This window comes from Papaver somniferum, chromosome 5 (genome assembly GCF_003573695.1).
Source record: "Papaver somniferum cultivar HN1 chromosome 5, ASM357369v1, whole genome shotgun sequence".
NCBI classification, from domain to species: Eukaryota; Viridiplantae; Streptophyta; class Magnoliopsida; order Ranunculales; family Papaveraceae; genus Papaver; species Papaver somniferum.
The window spans coordinates 172,902,799-172,923,179 of NC_039362.1; the positions used below are offsets into that span (position 1 = coordinate 172,902,799).

At 38.7% G+C, this 20,381-nt stretch overlaps 3 protein-coding genes across 3 annotated transcripts; 2 read left to right on the forward strand and 1 right to left on the reverse strand.

Annotated features, from left to right (window-relative positions):
• The first annotated feature begins 824 nt into the window (after window positions 1-824).
• Window positions 825-2,149, forward strand: LOC113280083. Its single transcript, XM_026528730.1, has 2 exons — window positions 825-972; window positions 1,293-2,149. Exons 1-2 carry the CDS (start codon window positions 825-827, stop codon window positions 2,147-2,149), a joined length of 1,005 nt encoding a protein of 334 aa, XP_026384515.1.
• A 2,061-nt stretch (window positions 2,150-4,210) lies between these two features.
• Window positions 4,211-5,788, forward strand: LOC113280084. The gene is made up of 3 exons (XM_026528731.1): window positions 4,211-4,457; window positions 4,549-4,746; window positions 4,932-5,788. Exons 1-3 carry the CDS (start codon window positions 4,211-4,213, stop codon window positions 5,786-5,788), a joined length of 1,302 nt encoding a protein of 433 aa, XP_026384516.1.
• Window positions 5,789-11,954: 6,166 nt separating this feature from the next.
• LOC113278152 lies at window positions 11,955-13,249 on the reverse strand. The gene is made up of 3 exons (XM_026527072.1): window positions 12,739-13,249; window positions 12,365-12,644; window positions 11,955-12,259 (listed from the first exon to the last, which is right to left on the reverse strand). Exons 1-3 carry the CDS (start codon window positions 13,117-13,119, stop codon window positions 12,240-12,242), a joined length of 681 nt encoding a protein of 226 aa, XP_026382857.1. The 5' UTR covers window positions 13,120-13,249; the 3' UTR covers window positions 11,955-12,239.
• Window positions 13,250-20,381: the final 7,132 nt, after the last annotated feature.

Genomic DNA, 20,381 nt, shown 5'->3' on the forward strand with positions numbered 1-20,381 from the left:
CCAGAGCCTAGTAGAGATCAGTTGGTTAATCCTTGTCATCTTCCGAGCAGCAGTAGAATGAGCGAGTTTTGTTTAGCACCATACCCTAGCAGAGCTCAATTGGTTAATCCTTGTCATCTTCCGAGCAGCAGTAGAATGAGCGAGTTTCGTTTAGCACCAGACCCTAGCAGAGCTCAGTTGGTTAGTCCTTGTCATCTTCCGAGCAGCAGTAGAATGAGCGAGTTTCTTTTAACACCAGACCCTAGCAGAGCTCAATCGGTTAATCCTTGTCATCTTCCGAGCAGCAGTAAAGTTACTCCTACACCTACAATGACGGAGTTGCTTTTAGATCAGTCACCTATTCCTTCCTCTCAAGAGCTTGTTTCGTCTCAAGATATCCCCATGTCTCAAGAACGTACATACAATGGAAAGTTGGCAATTAAAAGACCTTGCAAGGCGGCTGAATGGGAGTTTATTATAAAAGGTGTTGGTCAAGATTTTTATGGAGGACGATATGAAGATCATCTTGTTGTTGAAAAATATAACCATTTTTTTGGTCGCAGGGTGAGAGTCGTCAAGAGCAAGAACGATATACGGTGGAATGTTATTACAAGGAGAAATTGGAATGCGACTGGATGTTCCATGCAGCTCCCAAGACTTCCAATGTGAAGGGTCATTATTCCTCAAGACCTATAACGGGGAACATAAATGTTGTGCTGGTTATAATGATGGAACAAAGGCTGATCCGGTTACGCGCGAACTTATCAAGAGTTTGATATTTGAGCAGATTGAACAGAATCCCAACAAGAAATCCAGGGATATTGTTAGAGAACTCAAAAGTGATTATGGGTGCCGGGAAAGAATTAAGTTTCAAGGAATTGTATGGCGAGGACACTAAATCATACACTGACTTGAGATGGTGGTGTGAAGCCGTGAAGAAACACGATCCAGGTAGTATGGCTGATTTAGTTGTTGAAGGTGGCGAGTTTAAGAGTTTGTTCTTAGCCTTCGATGCTTGCATCTCTGGTTTCGAATATTGTCGCCCGGTACTGTTCTTGGATGCAACTTTCCTAACTTGAAAATTTAGGGGTTGTCATATGGCGGCTACCGGGAAGGATGCGAATAATGGTACGTCTTCTTTTATTTTTGATGTCATAAAAAAAAATTTATCTCAGATTATCGCTGGATGAAACCGGTTTCATCCTTAACTGGTGAAGTCAGACTAGAGAATAAAACTGGTTTCATTCTGTACAATAGCAGTTTCAGTCAGTTTGATATGATTTTTTCTTTTTGTGTTTATTTTGTTTCTGTAGGAATACTTACCCTGGCATATGGTATCGTATCAGCTGAAACTGTTGAGAATTGTCATTGGTTCTTGAAGAAACTAGAATCTATCTTGGGTCCTCGTGTACTAACTTTTATTTCGGATCACCATGAGGGTTTGATCCAAGGGATTCGTGATGTTTTCCCAACTTTCTATCATGTTTGGTGTTACCAGCATTTGAAGAATAATGTCCGTAGTAAGACCAACAAGAAAAAGGGAGAGCATTGTGCTGCGATGGGTTTGTTCAAAGAATGTTTCTATTCATCGACTCATGAAGGCTTTGATCAGGGTATGCAAAAGTTGAAGGATATGGGATGTGATGGTCTTCACAAATTCTTGAGTGAGATTCCAGTGGAATGTTGGTCCAATGCACATTGTCTGGGTTGTCGTTACGACGACATGTGTTCAAACATTGCAGAGTCCTTCAACTCTTGGATCAAGGAAGAAAAAGGTATGCCTATTGCAATACTTGTTAACTGGATCAGACTTAAAATTATGGAACAGATGAGTGCAAGGAAGAGGAAGGGGGCGACGTATAAAGGATTCATTTGTCCCAGGCTAGAGAAAAAAGTGTTGGCTTCCATTCGTGCTGGTGTCCAGTGGATAATAACCAAGTCTGGTGACATGGAGTGGGAAGTTTTTGATGGAAAGCACACGCATGCTGTTAATATTGCGAGGTTTCAGTGCAGCTGTAGGGTTTGGTTTACTGAGAAGTTCCCTTGTGATCACGCTATTGCGTGTATGCATTCAAATAACATCAATGTTTACGAGTACATTAATCCGTATTTCAGCATTGCTAGATTCCGTGCTTCGTATGATCGTCCTATCAAGCCCATTCCTGATTAAGACAAGCCTATTGATGTTGCTACTGGAGATCTCGTGAACCCACCAACTGTCGTAGGAAAAAAACATGGTAGACCGAAGAAGAAGCGGATTCCTAACACGGGTAGTGCAAGTTTCAAGAGACCAATTACGTGCGGTAACTTCCATACTCAGGCACATCATAACAAGACGACGTGTCCTCATCCTCCTGCGGAAAAGCACGTTAATTTCCCAAATGAAACTTTTAAATAATCCACTAATTTCCAAATCCACACTAAATCTAGAAATTAAAAATTTTAATCATACAATATTCATCTTAATAATTTTTGAAGACTTACTTGATTAATTTGTAACATTGTTGAATTGGATTAGTTTTCTTTAGTACTGTAATATAGTGACATTCGGAATTTTGTAGAATGTTCAGTTACTCGATTGATAAACATCAAACACTTTTGATGTGGATCGTTTTTTCCCAATGAATAAGCGTTGGGCGAAAAAAAAGTTAAGATGAGAAAGAATAAATAGTGTGTTCACTTGTGGAATTTTGAAGTTGGATTTTTTTTTTTATCGGTAAAATTTTTTATGTTAGTGAACTCATATTATTGGTATCATAATTCAAAGATTTAACATTATGCTACAGTGACATAATTATAACAAAATTGGTCAAAAAGACCAAAACACAAAATTCCTGGGTCATATAGATTCTTAGCTTTTGATACTGTTTATATAGCCAAAAATCAGAACTATTCTGTTTATATAGCCAATTTGGATATTTGGCCCAGGAAAATTTAAAAAAAAATGTCTCTTACCTAAAATACCCCCTAACCTTTTAAACCCTTCTTTTCAAAGAGAATTTATTTCTCTTCCCTTCCCGCAGAGCTCTGCAGGACCTCCTCTTCCCTTCCCGCAGATCTCTGCAGAAATCGGCAATTCAGAGCTCGTTTTTTTTCTTCAGATCTCGTTTATCAATCATGATGATTAGCGATTGTTTAATACGTTTGTAGAATCCAAGTTTCATCTAATCGAAGTTTCATCAATCGGAGCTCTGCTGCTAATTTGTTTACATATTATCAATTGAATACATCCAGATTCAGAAGATTTGTTTTTATATATTCCTTTTGAAGATGGATCGTCATTTTCTCTGTGTAGTTATCCGGGGTACCGATGCGTGTCCATACCAAGTTACTACGAAGTCAACAGTTGATGAGTTGAAGGCGCATGTATGTTCTTATTGGAATAGCATTTTACCGGACTCAATTCAGTTTGTATTTGACTATGAGGGGAGAAGCAATGTTGTTGACAGTGATGTGAAGCTCTGTTCTTTCTTGTCATTGTGTATTGTTAACCAGTTGTCTTTCTTGGAGCTTCGTTTATTTGAACGTGTTCCTCTTCGTGCTCCTGATTTTGTTCGTGAACCTACTACGAGCGAGTTTCGTTTAACACCATACCCTAGTAGAGATCTGTTGGTTAATCCTTGTCATCTTTCGAGCAGCAGTAGAATGAGCGATTTTCGTTTAGCACCAGAGCCTAGTAGAGATCAGTTGGTTAATCCTTGTCATCTTCCGAGCAGCAGTAGAATGAGCGAGTTTTGTTTAGCACCCCCTAGCAGAGCTCAGTTGGTTAATCCTTGTCATCTTCCGAGCAGCAGTAGAATGAGCGAGTTTCGTTTAGCACCAGACCCTAGCAGAGCTCAGTTGGTTAATCCTTGTCATCTTCCGAGCAGCAGTAGAATGAGCGAGTTTCGTTTAGCACCAGACCCTAGCAGAGCTCATGGTTAATCCTTGTCATCTTCCGAGCAGCAGTAAAGTTACTCCTACACCTACAATGACGGAGTTGCTTTTAGCTCAGTCACCTATTCCTTCCTCTCAAGAGCTTGTTTCTTCTCAAGATATCCCCATGTCTCAAGAACGTACATACAATGGAAAGTTGGCAATTAAAAGATCTTGCAAGGCGGCTGAATGGGAGTTTATTATAAAAGGTGTTGGTCAAGATTTTTATGGAGGACGATGAAGCTCGTCTTGTTGTTGAAAATATAACCATTTTTTTGGTCGCAGGGTGAGAGTCGTCAAGAGCAAGAACGATATTATGGTGGAATGTTATTACAAGGAGAAATTGGAATGCGACTGGATGTTCCATGCAGCTCCCAAGACTTCCAATGTGAAGGGTCACTTATTCCTCAAGGCCTATAACGGGGAACATAAATGTTGTGCTGGTTATAGTGATGGAACAAAGGCTGATCCGGTTACGCGCGAACTTATCAAGAGTTTGATATTTGAGCAGATTGAACAGAATCCCAACAAGAAAGCCAGGGATATTGTTAGAGAACTCAAAAGTGATTATGGGTGCCGGGAAAGAATTAAGTTTCAAGGAATTGTATGGCGAGGACACTAAATCATACACTGACTTGAGATGGTGGTGTGAAGCCGTGAAGAAACACGATCCAGGTAGTAGGGCTGATTTAGTTGTTGAAGGTGGCGAGTTTAAGAGTTTGTTCTTAGCCTTCGATGCTTGCATCTCTGGTTTCGAATATTGTCGCCCGGTACTGTTCTTGGATGCAACTTTCCTAACTGGAAAATTTAGGGGTTGTCATATGGCGGCTACCGGGAAGGATGCGAATAATGGTACGTCTTCTTTTATTTTTGATGTCATAAAAAAAAATTTATCTCAGATTATCGCTGGATGAAACCGGTTTCATCCTTAACTGGTGAAGTCAGACTAGAGAATAAAACTGGTTTCATTCTGTACAATAGCAGTTTCAGTCAGTTTGATATGATTTTTTCTTTTTGTGTTTATTTTGTTTCTGTAGGAATACTTACCCTGGCATATGGTATCGTATCAGCTGAAACTGTTGAGAATTGTCATTGGTTCTTGAAGAAACTAGAATCTATCTTGGGTCCTCGTGTACTAACTTTTATTTCGGATCACCATGAGGGTTTGATCCAAGGGATTCGTGATGTTTTCCCAACTTTCTATCATGCTTGGTGTTACCAGCATTTGAAGAATAATGTCCGTAGTAAGACCAACAAGAAAAAGGGAGAGCATTGTGCTGCGATGGGTTTGTTCAAAGAATGTTTCTATTCATCGACTCATGAAGGCTTTGATCAGGGTATGCAAAAGTTGAAGGATATGGGATGTGATGGTCTTCACAAATTCTTGAGTGAGATTCCAGTGGAATGTTGGTCCAATGCACATTGTCTGGGCTGTCGTTACGACGACATGTGTTCAAACATTGCAGAGTCCTTCAACTCTTGGATCAAGGAAGAAAAAGGTATGCCTATTGCAATACTTGTTAACTGGATCAGACTTAAAATTATGGAACAGATGAGTGCAAGGAAGAGGAAGGGGGCGACGTATAAAGGATTCATTTGTCCCAGGCTAGAGAAAAAAGTGTTGGCTTCCATTCGTGTTGGTGTCCAGTGGATAATAACCAAGTCTGGTGACATGGAGTGGGAAGTTTTTGATGGAAAGCACACGCATGCTGTTAATATTGCGAGGTTTCAGTACAGCTGTAGGGTTTGGTTTACTGAGAAGTTCCCTTGCGATCACGCTATTGCGTGTATGCATTCAAATAACATCAATGTTTACGAGTACATTAATCTGTATTTCAGCATTGCTAGATTCCGTGCTTCGTATGATCGTCCTATCAAGCCCATTCCTGATTAAGACAAGCCTATTGATGTTGCTACTGGAGATCTCGTGAACCCACCAACTGTCGTAGGAAAAAAACATGGTAGACCGAAGAAGAAGCGGATTCCTAACACAGGTAGTGCAAGTTTCAAGAGACCAATTACGTGCGGTAACTTCCATACTCAGGCACATCATAACAAGACGACGTGTCCTCATCCTCCTGCGGAAAAGCACGTTAAGTACCTGCTTAAGAACATCTCCAACCTTCATTTCTTCTGTGCAACTTTTTACCATGATATCTTTTATTAGATTTTTACCATGATATCTTTATTAGTTTATTCTTCTCTGCAGCATCTTGTTGCACATTTAAGATTCATTTACCTTGAATTATATTTTCGCAACTAGTATTTACCTTGGATTGTTTCTTTTGTTCATAAAAATATATCTTATGGAATTATTTTTTCAAGTATTTCTCTTCATTTTAATAGTATATATCTTTTAGTCTTATGTTAATTGTTTAATTGTACATTCCCTTCAGTTTTTCACTGTAAAATTTGAATGTTTGCGAAGATTCAAATTTAATTGTACGGGATGTAACCAGTTTCATCCTGCCTATTCTGCAAAAAATGAGATTTTTGGCCAGGATGAAACTGGATTTCATCCATCACATATGGACAGAAAAACTATTTTTTGTCAACCTGCACACTCTGAAAACAGTTTTTATACAGGCTTTGATGTAACCAGTTTCATCCAAGCCTGGTTACAATCTGACAAAAAAAAATGAAGTTTTATACAGGCTAGGATGTAACCAGTTTCATCCAAGCCTGGTTACATTTTCAACCTGCAAATTTAATCATTTTTGTCTAACATATTCAAACACAACCATCATGAAATTGAAGTATAGGCATTTTTCAGTAAAAAAGTTCATATTTTAATTAAGACGAATCCACGGATCACAACTGTATGCGAAGACATAGTTCAACAAAAAAAAAGTACTACCAAATGAACTACATTAATAAAAATTTTCTAAACAACCTAAACATATCAAACTTTCCAGCAGCTATTCTCATCAGTTAGGATTTCATATGCCAGATTGACTCGTCTTGTGCCCATATCCTCTCTAATAGTATCTTTGCCTTCAAAGGAGTAACCGTATGTCATTGCCCATTCCATGTAGTAGATAACATACATCATCGAATCATCACTGCAAGACAAATGAATATGTAATGTCAGATTAACGATCTGGAGAAAAAAAATGTAATGTCGATTCAAACTTCGTTTCAGTTTATATGTTATAATCTCAGTTCAAAGAGTTAACGACCTACCTTTCGCACTGTTGTGGAAAATCTGATTGAACGACGACATCAACGTCATCCATACTAGTACTTTGAATTTGAACTTGAATGAGATGATTTATTCTTTCCGCCATCATTTGAGCTTCTTTTAAATAGTTTGAAGAACCTATGCGAAAATTGTAGTGTGTCCAAGTTCTTCCATGGATGTCAAGGTGAAGCAATGTGAAATGTTCTTTCTCATTCAACATTGGGATGAACAAGTGTTGCGTTTCGACATCAATCTTTTGCAGTTCAGTATTTATCATTTTTGCAGCGTCCAACTCATCTCCCGCAATGACATTAGCCTGAATACAAATTTGAATCAAAACCAGTTAAACCATATTTTTTTATATGGATGAAACTCAATTACATCCTGTCATTAATGCTAGATGAAAACCAGTTTCTGCAGGTATCATATGAAACCTAGTTACATCCTATACATAATAGCTAGATGAAACTCCGTTTTATCCTACACTAGTGAGAGAATTATATTTCAAGCAACAGATGCAAGCCAGGTACATCCTACACTAACTTAAAAGTTATATGAAAACAAATTGCAGACCTAAGTTCATTCATTTTAAAATGTAGTATTCAAAATGTTTACCCATACAAGCGCACTGAGAAAGATTGACTTGGAGTGTCCTTTGGTATCACCGCCAGATTGAAACAATTGTCTCCATTTTTCGATTTTGAACTCCAAAATAGTGTTCACCAATGGCTGATTGAAAACAAGTTGCTGGATGTGTTCTCCACTGATACATACACCTCCATTGGACTTCCAAACGCAGTCGCTGCATTTAAACAAGTTCATACAATTTAGTATAAACTTAGAAGTACTTTTACAGAAATAAGAAAAGTAGAATGAAAAAAAAACAGCAAAAGAATGCAGATACATACCTTACTTTTCCAGTTACAAAGTACTCCTTTATTAACTTCTCTTCATCTTGTCTTATTCCGCTCATCAAATAATTTTTTCACATCTTGTTGTTCCTTGTTAACTTCCTCAACTTATCGTCCTTCTGCTTCTTCTCTGCACGCTCATCATCATCTGATACAAACTTGTTATTTATATCCCTTTTATATACGTTCTTCACTCTATTCTCAAGCGATCCAATAACTGCCAGAGGTTCTGCTGCGATAATTTCTTCTTGGTTGATTTCTGATGCAGGAACTGGTGCTAGAGGTTCTGCTCGAGGAACTGGTGTTACAGGTTCTGCTTCGGGAATATTGTCAGCTTCCTCCACAGGTTTGTTCATCTCTCGAGTGATGTCGTCTTTAGGAACAGCCTCCTCCACAGGTTTATTCATCTCTTGAGTGATGTTAAGGTTGAAATAGTCTTCAGGTGGGGTGTAAAGAATAATCTCTTGAGAGGAAGCTTGCGGAGTTCCCGGTTGAGGCTTGAGTTGCGCTTTCAAGGCTTCCACTTCACTTTGCAAGTCTGAGATTGTCTTATCCTTTGCTTCAGACTCAGCCTCCTTTGCTTCCAACTCTGTATTCCTTGCTTCCAACTCGTCATTCAAGTGACGGATAATCTTGTCCTTCTCAGCTAGTTCATTATTCAACTTGGAAACATCATCTTCATCTGTGTTTTCTTCTTCATCACCAAACAAGCATAGTTTTTTCTTCCCATGACTCCATCTACCAACAAAGTCAACAACCTAAAATTTATCATAACACATGATGTAACTGGGTTTCATCCACTAATAACACAGGATGAAACTTGGTAGATAATGGGTTTCATCATTTTATAACATAAGATGTAACTGGTTTCATCCAGTTATAATAGGGGATAGAATTTTAAAAATGAATCTAAACAACATCAACACAAGATGTAACTGGATTCATCCAGTTATAATAACAACAAGATATTTACCTCACTGCTTGAAAGAGTTTCAAGCTTCCCCTCAATTTCGCAAGATACTTTATACAAGTCCCATCTTGCAAACCTTGGCCATGAATCACTGTTGTCTTTCCTGTTAATGCCTTTCATTTGCTCAAAAATCCATAACTGCAAAAACAAAAATATATCCAAAAGATAATATATAAGATGTTACTCACTGCGTGATACATTTAACGTAAGAAAAAAATATATTCAAAAGATAGAAGACGATACTCACCAGCAAATATAAGCTGCAACCATAGATAGAGTATGGTGTCTCGTATACAGCTTTAACATTTTGCATTAAATGCTCGTGAATGAGATCGGGCCAAGATACTTTGTTAATAGTGTCGATTGACTGTAGGAAGTTCAAATACTTGTAGTGGACATACATACCTCCAGTGTTTTTGAAGAATACTGTACAGAACATGAACAACAACAAAAGTTTCGCCAAGTCTTCTTCTGTTCCTTCTTCATTCATAGCAGTATGTATTCCTTCGACAATGTATTTCTTATCCAACTTGTCCCCAGTATTCTTCTCTTTCCTTTTCTTCTCTTTGGCTCCAACCTTCTTCTTTTCATCATTCTTTTTCTCCTCTTCATCCCTTCTCTTTGGCTCAAGAAAGTACTTTTTGTAAAATTCAGAAGTTTTCAAACTTGGGTCTTCTTTTGGTATATAAAGTTTCTTATCTTGTTCACTCATACGTATTCTCTGCATTTTGAAAATAACAGCAAGATGATTTGCATCGGTCTTGAAAACTTGATCACCAATCTTGAATGCCAACTCTTTCGGGTCAAAATTTCTTATGATGAACTCGAACTCCCTTGGAGATTTGCTACATTCAGCCTTGCCCACCTTACCTTGTTTGATCGCCTCAATAAAGTTCCAGAATTTAGTCTTCCTTAACACAACCTCTTGTGCTTCAGTAAATACCAGTTTTTCCAGCACTTCAACTGTCGGTTTCAGGTTTGATCGGAACGTTTTTTTCCCTTCCTTTTTCTCTAACTTGTCTTCATCCATTTCGGCATCCACAAGTTCCATATCCCCTGTGCTAGACTCTCCGCCCACTTTCACATCATGCTTATTCTTGGATGTAATTTCAACAGCAGCACTCTTCTTACTTTTCTTGCTACCGCTTCCTGCAACAATTTGGATGAAACCAGTTACATCATATCTTTCATGCTAGATGAAAACAAGTTTCAGCAGGTTTCAGAATAACTGATTTATGGCATGAAGCTAAAATAGGACCTAACTTTAATACAGATCTTCAAAAGTTAACTTTAAAAAGTAGCAAAATCCTGGATGTATCTGATTTTATCTAGTCTTAGTCTGCTGAAACAACATACACTGCAAACTAAACCTGGATGAAATCAGTTTCATAATAGTGTAAACCTGCTGAAACAGTTGATATAACCAGATTCAAGCCAAGATGAAAACCAAATTACATCCAATCTCACTTCAAGCAATTTAACATTTAAAAACAATTAAATAACAAGATGCAAACCCATTTAATCATTAATTTAATACCACCAATATGTCATTTACATTCTAACTTAAAATTTGATGAAAACCAGTTTCAAACACCTGCTGAGCATCACTTCGTAGCCAAATCCAAACCCAATTTCGTTCAATCCATAACATAGATTTTCATACATCCCATTCACAACATACTAATAGTCTTATATTAACCGCAGATGTATCTTTAAACCTGAACGAAACTGGTTTCATCCAGTGTTAATCTGCTTGAAACAATATACACTGCAGATTAACAAAAGATGAAACCAGTTACATCCTGGTTTAAAACCTGCTGAAACAAATCAGATACCCAGATCCAATTTCACTTCAACCAATTTCACAGTGAAACAAATCAGTTACATCTTGTTTTAAACTGGTTTAATACTTAATGAAACCAGATGCAAACCAGTTTCATCTAATTGAAATTTAAAATAAAACAAGCAATTCAACACATAAATCAACTAAAATGAAAATTAAAACAACCAATTCAAAAATTAAATCATGCAATTCTGAAATTAAGAACAAAAAAGAGTTAGGGTTTGAAAACTTACGAGTTCTAGGAGACATTCTGTGGAAACTTATTGAAACACTAACTCTCCAAATACACTGAAACAGATCGATTGAAACCCTAAAATCTCCCAATACACTGAAATTATTGAAACCCTAATTCACTGAAACCATTGTTGTAGTGTTGATTGTGTATTAGAGACGGAGGATGAAAACAATTTCTAGTATCGTTGATGGTGGTGTTGACGGTGGATGAAACTGATTCCCCTCAATTTGTTATGAGACAGTGGATGAAAACGATGAAATTGAAGAGAAGATGAAAACGATTTCTGGTAACTGGGTATGAAGATGAAGATGATGAAAACGATTTCTGGTGTGGGGATGAAGATGAAGGACGGTGGGGGTGAAAAATTTCTGGTTTCCGGAGGAACGTTGTGGTTTTAGTGAAGAGAGAGGGAGATCATGGGTGGTTTTGATGAAAACGTGGGGTTAGAACGGTTACAAAAGGGTAGTAATGTCTCTCCACACTAAAAAGATTCCATTGGCTATTTGACCCAGGCCAAATTCTAACTATCCATTTGGTCCAGAAAAAGAGCCTTTTTGGCTATATGACCCATTTTCTCATAATTATATGTAGAATGCTCTGTTGGTCAATTGACCGGTATAAAACAACGTCACTTTTGAAAGATGGGTAAATAGCGTGTTTGCTTGTGGAATTTTGTAACTTGATTTCTCTTTTCATCAGTGAAGATATTTTGTGTTGACTAACTCAGGTGATCGGTATCAAAATTTAGAGAATTTAACGTTGTACTATACTAACATTCGAAATTTTGAAAAGTGCTCAATTGCTAGATGAATAGGCTCTTGGGACAAAAGAAATCCAAGATAAAAATAATGAATTGTTAATTTTTGCTTGTGGAATTTGAAAGGTGAGATTTTTCTATTCATTGATGAATGAATATCATGTTGACGAACTCAGGTCATTGTTATAATAATTGAAATTTTTAACATTACATTACAGTGACATTTAAAAAAATTCAGATCATTGTCATCATAATTCATTTCAAGAAGTCTATAAATGTTGAAAAACCAGCTAGAATCACAAAATACTACTGCAAACTAATTAGATTTATACAAAATCTTTCAATCTATAAAACTTGACTTGTTCTCCACCAATCTGCTTCACATTCGTAGTCTCTTCCGATCTCGGTCTCTAAATAATAGAGTTAGGGCCTCCACCGGCGGACACTGCTACATCAGGGCGCCTCCGACTGTTACAAAGACAATGGCGACAAGTAAATTATTGAGTGCTCGTAGCAACATGCTAACAAAATGTAGTATTTGCAATGACACAAAGAAAAAACTCGTGAACTTACTGCTCGAGAGAATGTTTCGAACAAAATCGGAAGAGACACACCAACGCCACCATGATATTATCAGTCGCCGCCACCATGACATTAACAAAGAAATAAAGAATTTCGCCGTAGGCGAACAATACGAATAAGAATAAATTGTAAATGACAGCACTAATAGTAGTATAGAAATGTAGATTAAGCGTTTAGAAATGTAGATAATGATTCCTCCCCCTCGTACATCATTCGTCACCGAAACCCATCGAGGAATTAAGTCGAACACATTCCGGGAGTCACCCAATTCCTGCAAACCAAATCGCCGGAATTTCTAAGAATTTTTTTTCCATACGAATTCACGAAATAACAATGTAATGTTGAAGTAAAATTGCCACACATACCTTCTTCATACGCCCACGATTTAAAGGAGATGAAGGAAATCCAATCTGCGGTTTCGAATAATCCGAATCGATCTTCTTTATATCGGGCACAAATTTCTTAAGACTTTTGGGACGAAGTTTTCCCAAGAGTTTAAGAAATTTCGATTTGAAAGAATTCCGTTTATTCTTTTTCATAACTACTGGTTCGGATTCCACTTTCAGGAAGAATTTCCGGATCTTGACGAGGATGGAGAACTGGGTAGTGTCGATTCTAAAAGACGAAAGAAATGTGGATGAAGCGACGATGGTGAGATCAAAGTTCTTGAAAGCCTTTGCACGGATTGAGATTCTCCATGGCTGGGTCTGAGGAGGAGGAGGATTCTTAACTGATGCTGCTTCCATTCCCCCTTTCTCAATAATCTCTTAGTAAAGACATAATTCAAAGGGGATATAATTACTGGAATCTATTTTAGGAAGTTGAATGAATGTTAGAATTTGGGAAAGTGATTACTGAGATCGCTGAGAATGGATGAATTGCCATATTGGTTTGATAAAATCAATTACTAGCCGTTATGAGTGGGATTTTTTAATAATTTCATAAATTTGAAATAAAGAGAGAAACTCTATGGTATGGGTGCATGAGCCCAATATAAAATGTTTCAACTTTACTTCTTGGACCACCAAGCTCAAGTAAGGCCTCATTTTTGGATTCTACCCAGCATAGCGCGGAGAGGATAATACAAATTTAGTTTTTTCTGTTTAGGCAGGGAACTCGGCATCCGATCTAACATGCCCAAAGAATCTTTTGCAAGAAAGAGTTTCATTGATGTGCAGGAGTCATCGTTATTGCGTTGCTAGACCAAGAATGCACCAGAATGATGCAGAATGAATGAAGGGTGAACATTAGATAGTTTGTATGACCCAATCTAGAAAACGCATACTTGCAAATTACATGGCACGGGTGATATACATACTTGTGAATTATTTGTGAAAGACCCTTCGGTTGGCTTTGGCTTTTAGTTGCTGGTACTGATACTGTTAAACTACGGTCCGTGCTTGATCCCTTTACAGTATGAAGAAGGTTACATGGACAGCCACAATGAGTTGCAGCGTTAGTGATTTAGCGCTTTGTTGCCCATATCACTTAATTGAGAGCTGATTGTGACATTATGATAACTGATCATATCATATGGCTTGGCATTAGGATACAAGGGATGATTGTTTCAATATTTAATGATGTAAGTTGCATTCCATTTATTGGATGCTCATACTTCTCATCAAGCTCTTTTATGTTGGCATTCACCAATTGCAAATTAGGCATAGCACAGGAAAGGAATCTAAACTAGTGTATAAGTTTGAGGAGCTTTCCAGGGGCAGGGCCAAGATTTCTGAATAGGGGTGCAAAAATTCACTTTGGGGTGCAATTTTTTTATGGGGTGCAAATAAGCAAAAATGTTCGTGTAAATAGCAAAAAAAAAATCTATTATTGGGCCTAAATTGGCTTTGGAGCCAGCTGGGAAAGGGTGCAAGTGACCACCCTTGCAATGGGTTGGCTCCTCCCCTGGACTTGCATGCACACTTGTATTGCCGGAACGATGCAAGACAAGGATGCGATGAGCCTGACTGATGCACCCTTGGCACGAGGTAGATTAGTGCATGTTTTAAGTAATGTTGAAACGAAGTAAGGAATATGGAATAGGCTTGTAATGACTTATGTGCAAGTCCAAGACATTTCTTATGCCTGGACAAACTCAAAAGTCAGAGATGCATGCACAATGCATCGAATTTTGCCTTTGTAAGCCTGCACCCTTCGCAGAATAAGGGTAAAATGGAACAATGTGCAAACTAAGTTTAAGGCATTATCTTGAAAACACATGCTTGGCGATGCAAAGGAAAGTGCATTTTCCTGGAGAAAAGCGAAGTTTTAAGGCCGAACAATGAGTTGCGAGTTGTGCATCAGAGAGTTTGGGCCTGCGCGGCTGGACGTTCTAGGCGTAATTTTCCGTTCGTTACCACATCTTAGATTTTTCTTTTCTTTGAAGCTTGTTATTTACTTTCCAGTACTAGCTTTAGGTTTTAATTTTGTGTTTTCTTGGATTGAATTTCCAGTTTTGTTATTTAGATTAATGTTTTTCTTGTTTTTTCTTTGCTCATATGAATCAAAAATTTGATTAAGATTGATGGTCTGGTTCTTTACAAAAGAACATCATTTTCCCCTGCATTTAGAGTTTCAACCATATATAATGATAACAACAACAAGAAGAACTATAACAATAACGCCAATAACATCTGCAACGGAAATTACATTATTGTTTTTGATCGATCAACAACATGAACTGAACCCTCTAACCTAAAGGATGGGAGTTTAACCCTTGGCCAACTGGGATAATGCCAGTTGGTTCACTTAAGGAAAAAAATAGATAAACTACATCAACACAACTACAAGTGACTTAAAAATCATTTACCGCAGATTTTGACTGATTCATAAGAACTTGATATCATTTCTTACTTTATGATTAAAACCCTACTATATGATTAAAACCATTAAACCCTTGAGGAATGGGTGTATCATTTATAATTCTAACATTAGTGCTTCCTAAAGTTCTGTTTCTGTTCAGGTCTATCCCAGTGTTTACAGGTCTCTGAAATAATTATAATAAGGTTAAATCTGATGTTCCTAATATGTGGAGTAAATTCTAGTAGCATCTTTTCTTATGACTACACCCAAGAAGATCTAAAGAGTAAAAAACTACTAACAAGCTAGATTCATCCACAAACAAGAAGTAAATGGCAAGAAAGTAAAGATTGACACAAGTATGTAACATGGTTCGGCCATGAAGACCTACGTCCACCGGAAGAAGATGTATTCTTTATTATGATTATAGGTATTACCCTTGAAGGATTTACAAATATCTCTAAGGTTTCTCACTCCCTCTCTATCTAGATTTTCCTCAGGAATTCTCTGTAGAAAGACCATCTGGGATAACATAAGTTGCCAATTTCCTGTTACATGGACTGGTATTTATAGATAAATAAGACTCGTGAAGGTGTGGCCTCGCCGAGTACACGGAGTTTGTCATCTTCTTCCTAGGGACTTCGGGCGAACTTCTATACTATCCCTCGTGATGGTATGCTGGGTTCCTCTCCGAGACATCTCGCCTTGTGCACCATCGTGCGGCCCTTCCGAGTAACTTCGTGTTGTATCATCTTCGAGCTATAATATAGGTCGTCCGAACTCTCTAGGGTGTTATAGACTCGCTTGCGCCTCTTCTGATCCTTCATTAAATGCGGTCCTCCTTTTTAGACTTGACCGTCTGAGTATATTAGACCACTCCTTACACACGTCATTCATGTGACGTTGTAGCAGGCGTCTTGATTCAGACGAACCACTTTATGTGGTATGATTTGGTGCTTCTCTCTTATCGTCTCATCATGAGATCATCTCTTAAGATGATGACACGTGACGATTGAGTATTTTACCCTCACATTTTGCTCATTTTCTTTGCAACATGCCAAGGACATGATGGGAAGAAAACTTCGTAACCATCCCACATTTTTCGCCACGTCTGAGATTTCTGCCACGTCTGCACCTAAGTGCGCTTTCATTGGTTTAGGGCATGGGTTGGTTGTTTTAAGGACTTCTCTTTTTCGAGAAATACTTTTATTTATTAATTTTTTGCAGATTTTCTCCGGATTTCTCGTCGTCTTGTTTACCACGTCTGGAGTTTTTAGTCATTGATTATTTTTCCAAGGATTTTCCTTTATATAAAAGGCCTCATTTAGATAAGAAGTTTAGTTCTACTTTCTTCTCTTTTCTTAAATAGTTCAAGGCTTTCTCTTATGAAAATTTTCATGGATATTGTAAGTTTTCCTCCTCGTCCTCCGTGGTGTCAGGGGTTTGCTTCTTTGAGTGTGACAGTATAACCTCTCAACTTCTCAATCTATTAATCTTCTTTGATCCGATCTCTAGATCATCTCCAATATTTTCTTAGGGGGACTCATCTTATGCCCGTCGTCTTCTAGCTAATCGAAGATTTATGAAGATTGATGTTTTTGCTAGTGCGTTGTTCTTTTTGCTGGAAGGTTTCTAATCGTCTTTGTGCCCCTTCGTGCGTTTTGGCTTAGAAACACCTCCAGCTGCGCAACTTTGCACCCTGTTTAGCTTGGAAACACTTCCTGCCGTGCAACTTTACACCATGTTGAGCTTGGAAACACTTCCTGCCGTGCAACTTTGCACCCTGTTGAGCTTGGAAACACTTCCTGCCGTGCAACTTTGCTCGTCAGTCATGTTAAAGGCAACGTCTTTTTCTTTTGAGAATCAATAGTCCTCATAGGTTACTGTTGCTCTTTTTATTATCGTGAGTCGTCCGAACTTAGAGGTGTTGGGGTATAAAATATTAGTTTACCGATATTTTTAGGTATGTATATTCTTCTCCTGTATTAGACTTCAGCCTCTTTTAGTTCAGGCGACTTTTCGTCTCCGGGATTGGCGATTGGTCTTTTTGGTGGGAGAGATGTTTTGGTTGTGACCAAAGTACTCCCAGCGAGATGCTCGTGGCATCGTCTGCTTAGGATTCGTCTAGGTTCTTTCAGTTTCATGCTCAAGTGTTGTGTCCGAGTAATTTTCCTTTGTTTGGGGAAGTTTTATTCCCTTTGATGTAAGTTGTGTTACATAAATCGTACTTTTTGTTTATTCACGACTTTATTGGAGACTATTTTTCATACTGTTAATCTGATCATGGGTGACAAGTCCGAAGAGTGATCAATTCCTTAGTCGGAAGGGTCATCTCTTACAGTACCAGGTTTTGAGGATGATATATTTGCTCCTGTTGTTGCAATTCTCTTATGGACTTGACTTGTTTTAATAGTGTCCAGTTTTGTTTACACTTTACCCTTTGGTTGTTGATGAGTTGTGTCATCTGTTCGTCCTTCTTGGGGTGATATCTCGGTTGAGTGACTCATGCCTTAGCCAGAGGCGAGTATTCCCAAATCTGGATACCTCCTGTTATTGCAGGACATCATCCGATTTCATGATCGTGATGGCATTATCCTATGTATTTTCCGTGTTAGGTAGCTTATGGTGTCCCCCGCTTCATCTGTCTTTGCGAACTAGATGGCATTGTCTTAGGTCAATTTTCGTCTGGGGCAGCTTGAGTGTTGGACCCGCATCATTCCTAATAGAATGGAAGGTGTGGATAACACTGTGTCATCGTTTTGAATGAGTTTTTATTGCTAATGCATATGTATGATTATGTATGTAAGTGCAAAAATAAATGACTAAAGAAAACAAATATTCGGAAAATAAAAATAAAATTAAGAGCAAAAAAAATAATAAAGAACATGCTATGTATGATGCAAAAGATGTAATTTTGTTGAATTCAAAAGAGGGATTTTTAGATACCCTAGTACATTTGGGCAATGTTTCATGACCTTGTTACAAGTATGGGTTAGATCCGTCCTTCAAGAGCTAACCTTTTTATGAGGTTGTCTAATCATTATATGCTTTGAGATATTTGATATTCCATGGGCGTTCTAATTCTTCGCCATATGATTTGAGCAATATGTATGCTCCATCGCCTTCCTTAGCAATGACTGTAAGTGGCCCTTCCCAAATTGGAGCGAATTTTCCTGCCTCGCGTTGGTATGGCGGTATTTCGCGCCATACTTTGTCACCTGGGCTAAATTGTCTCGGATGAACAAGTTTGTTGTATTATTGTGCTAATCTCCGATGGTAGTTTTCTAGCTTCTGAAGTGCGATTTCTCGGTTCTCCTCGATAGCTTCGAGAGTATCATGTCCGAGGTTAGGTTCATTTCCCAAGCCTCGGTTTTTGTTGTTGGAATCATTGCCTCTGTTGGTATGATCGTTTATGTTCCATAGGTGAGAGCGAAGGGGGTCATCCATGTTGCCTCCCTTCGGATAGTTCGATAGCCCCATAGAACGTTATGTAATTGCTCGCACCAGCTTTCCCCATGCCCATCTAACTTATTTTTTCAGCAATGGTCTTGTTTGTGGCTTCCGCCTGACCATTGCTTTCGGGATAGATGGGTATGGACTTGTTCTTCCTTATCTTGAAGCAGTTAAAGAGTAAGTCAATATTTTTCCCCCGGAGTTGGGCCCCATTGTCTGATACAATGGCGGCTGGGATACCGAAATGGCATATGATATGCTCGAAGAGAAATTTGAAGACATCATGGTCTCTGATGTGTCTGAGGGCCTCTGCCTCCACCCATTTGGTGAAGTAATCAGTGGCCACGATTAAATATTTTCGTTGTCCCGTGCCTGTGCGCAGCGGCCCAACGATGTCAACTCCCTATTTGGCGAATGGCCAAGGGTTGAGGACGGATTTTAGGTCCATTGATGGTGTGTGCCTTCTTTTACCAAATTTTTGGCATTCGATACATGACTTCGCCATTTTTTTAGAGTCCTCGTTCATGCGAGGCCAAAAATATCCTTGTAATCTGGCCTTGTGAGCTAGGGATCTGCCCCCGCTATAGTTTCCGGCATATCCCTAGTGGATCTCTTTTTATATTTCATAGCCTTCTTTGAAGGACAAACATATGAGCAATGGTCCCAAGTATGATTGTCTGTACAAGATACCATCTCTGAGTTGGTAATTTCCTGATCGGGAAATGATTTTTTGTGCGAGTTTCTGATCGCTTGGGAGGTATCCCATAACTAGATATTTTATAATTGGTGTTCTCCAATCATCTTCGGATGGAGTTACGTCTTGGTTTATTGTGTCCATATTGAGGACTTCGGGATTTCCTTCTTCAGATACTGAAGGGAGCATGATCCTGTCAATCGTAACATTCGTGGATTCAGGATCGACTGTCATGGATGCTATGAAATCCAAGGCATCTGTGTGCGTGCCTGTTAGTGTTCCTATTCAGGTGTCAGAACATGATATTTGAGATCTGCCCAATATAATGTTTAACGAGTTGTAAGTATCTCTGCAAACTTTCGTCCGAAGCTTGATATGCTCCGTCAATTTTTCGGATGACTAGTTGTGAATCACTGGTAAGTCTTACATCAGTGATGTCGAGTGCGATTATGACTCAGAGAGCATGTATTACAGCTTCATACTCTGATACATTGTTGGTAGCGGGGAATTCTAGCCTTAGGCTGTAAACGATCCTTCGACATGTTGGCGTGGTGAAGACCGTTCCGATCCCCGACCCTTCCGAATTACTCGATCCGTCAACGAAGACCTCCCATCACCTTGGATTTTCAGACCGAAGCAATTCGGGCGTCCCTTCTAGCTCGTCCTCCATGCCCGGGATATCCTCGACCTCCCCGGCTTTGTCTAAGGGGAAGTCAGCGAGGAAGTCTGCAACCGCTTGGGTTTTAATTGCTGTCTGAGTTTGGTATCTTACTCCAAACTGTTTGATTTGTGCCCCCCATTTGGAGATTCTTCCTGCACTATGTGCATGGTCCAACACCGACTCTATCAGAGCTTTGGTTATGACCGTCACTATGTGTGCATTGAAATATATGTTCGCAATTTTTGCGTTGCATATACCAAGGATAAGATGACCTTTTCGATATATGAGTAATTTTTCTCTAGTTGTGTCAGAGTTTTACTTATGAAGTAAATGGGCTTTTCTTCTTGGTCGTCTATCCGAGTCAAAACCGCACTTATTGAAGTGGTGGTTGATGCTAGGTA

Bases quoted from the DNA above. Each gene is read 5' to 3' on its own strand.
- LOC113280083 (XM_026528730.1), top strand. From the start codon at position 825: ATGGGTGCCGGGAAAGAATTAAGTTTCAAGGAATTGTATGGCGAGGAC. The intron at 973-1,292 runs GTTTGTTCTTAG...TTGTTTCTGTAG, and splicing joins TGAAGGTGGCGAGTTTAAGA to GAATACTTACCCTGGCATAT.
- LOC113280084 (XM_026528731.1), top strand. From the start codon at position 4,211: ATGGTGGAATGTTATTACAAGGAGAAATTGGAATGCGACTGGATGTTC. The intron at 4,458-4,548 runs GTGATTATGGGT...GGTGGTGTGAAG, and splicing joins TATTGTTAGAGAACTCAAAA to CCGTGAAGAAACACGATCCA. The intron at 4,747-4,931 runs GTACGTCTTCTT...TTGTTTCTGTAG, and splicing joins CGGGAAGGATGCGAATAATG to GAATACTTACCCTGGCATAT.
- LOC113278152 (XM_026527072.1), bottom strand. From the start codon at position 13,119: ATGGAAGCAGCATCAGTTAAGAATCCTCCTCCTCCTCAGACCCAGCCA. The intron at 12,645-12,738 runs GTATGTGTGGCA...TTTGGTTTGCAG, and splicing joins ATCGTGGGCGTATGAAGAAG to GAATTGGGTGACTCCCGGAA. The intron at 12,260-12,364 runs GTAAGTTCACGA...TCTTTGTAACAG, and splicing joins TCGAAACATTCTCTCGAGCA to TCGGAGGCGCCCTGATGTAG.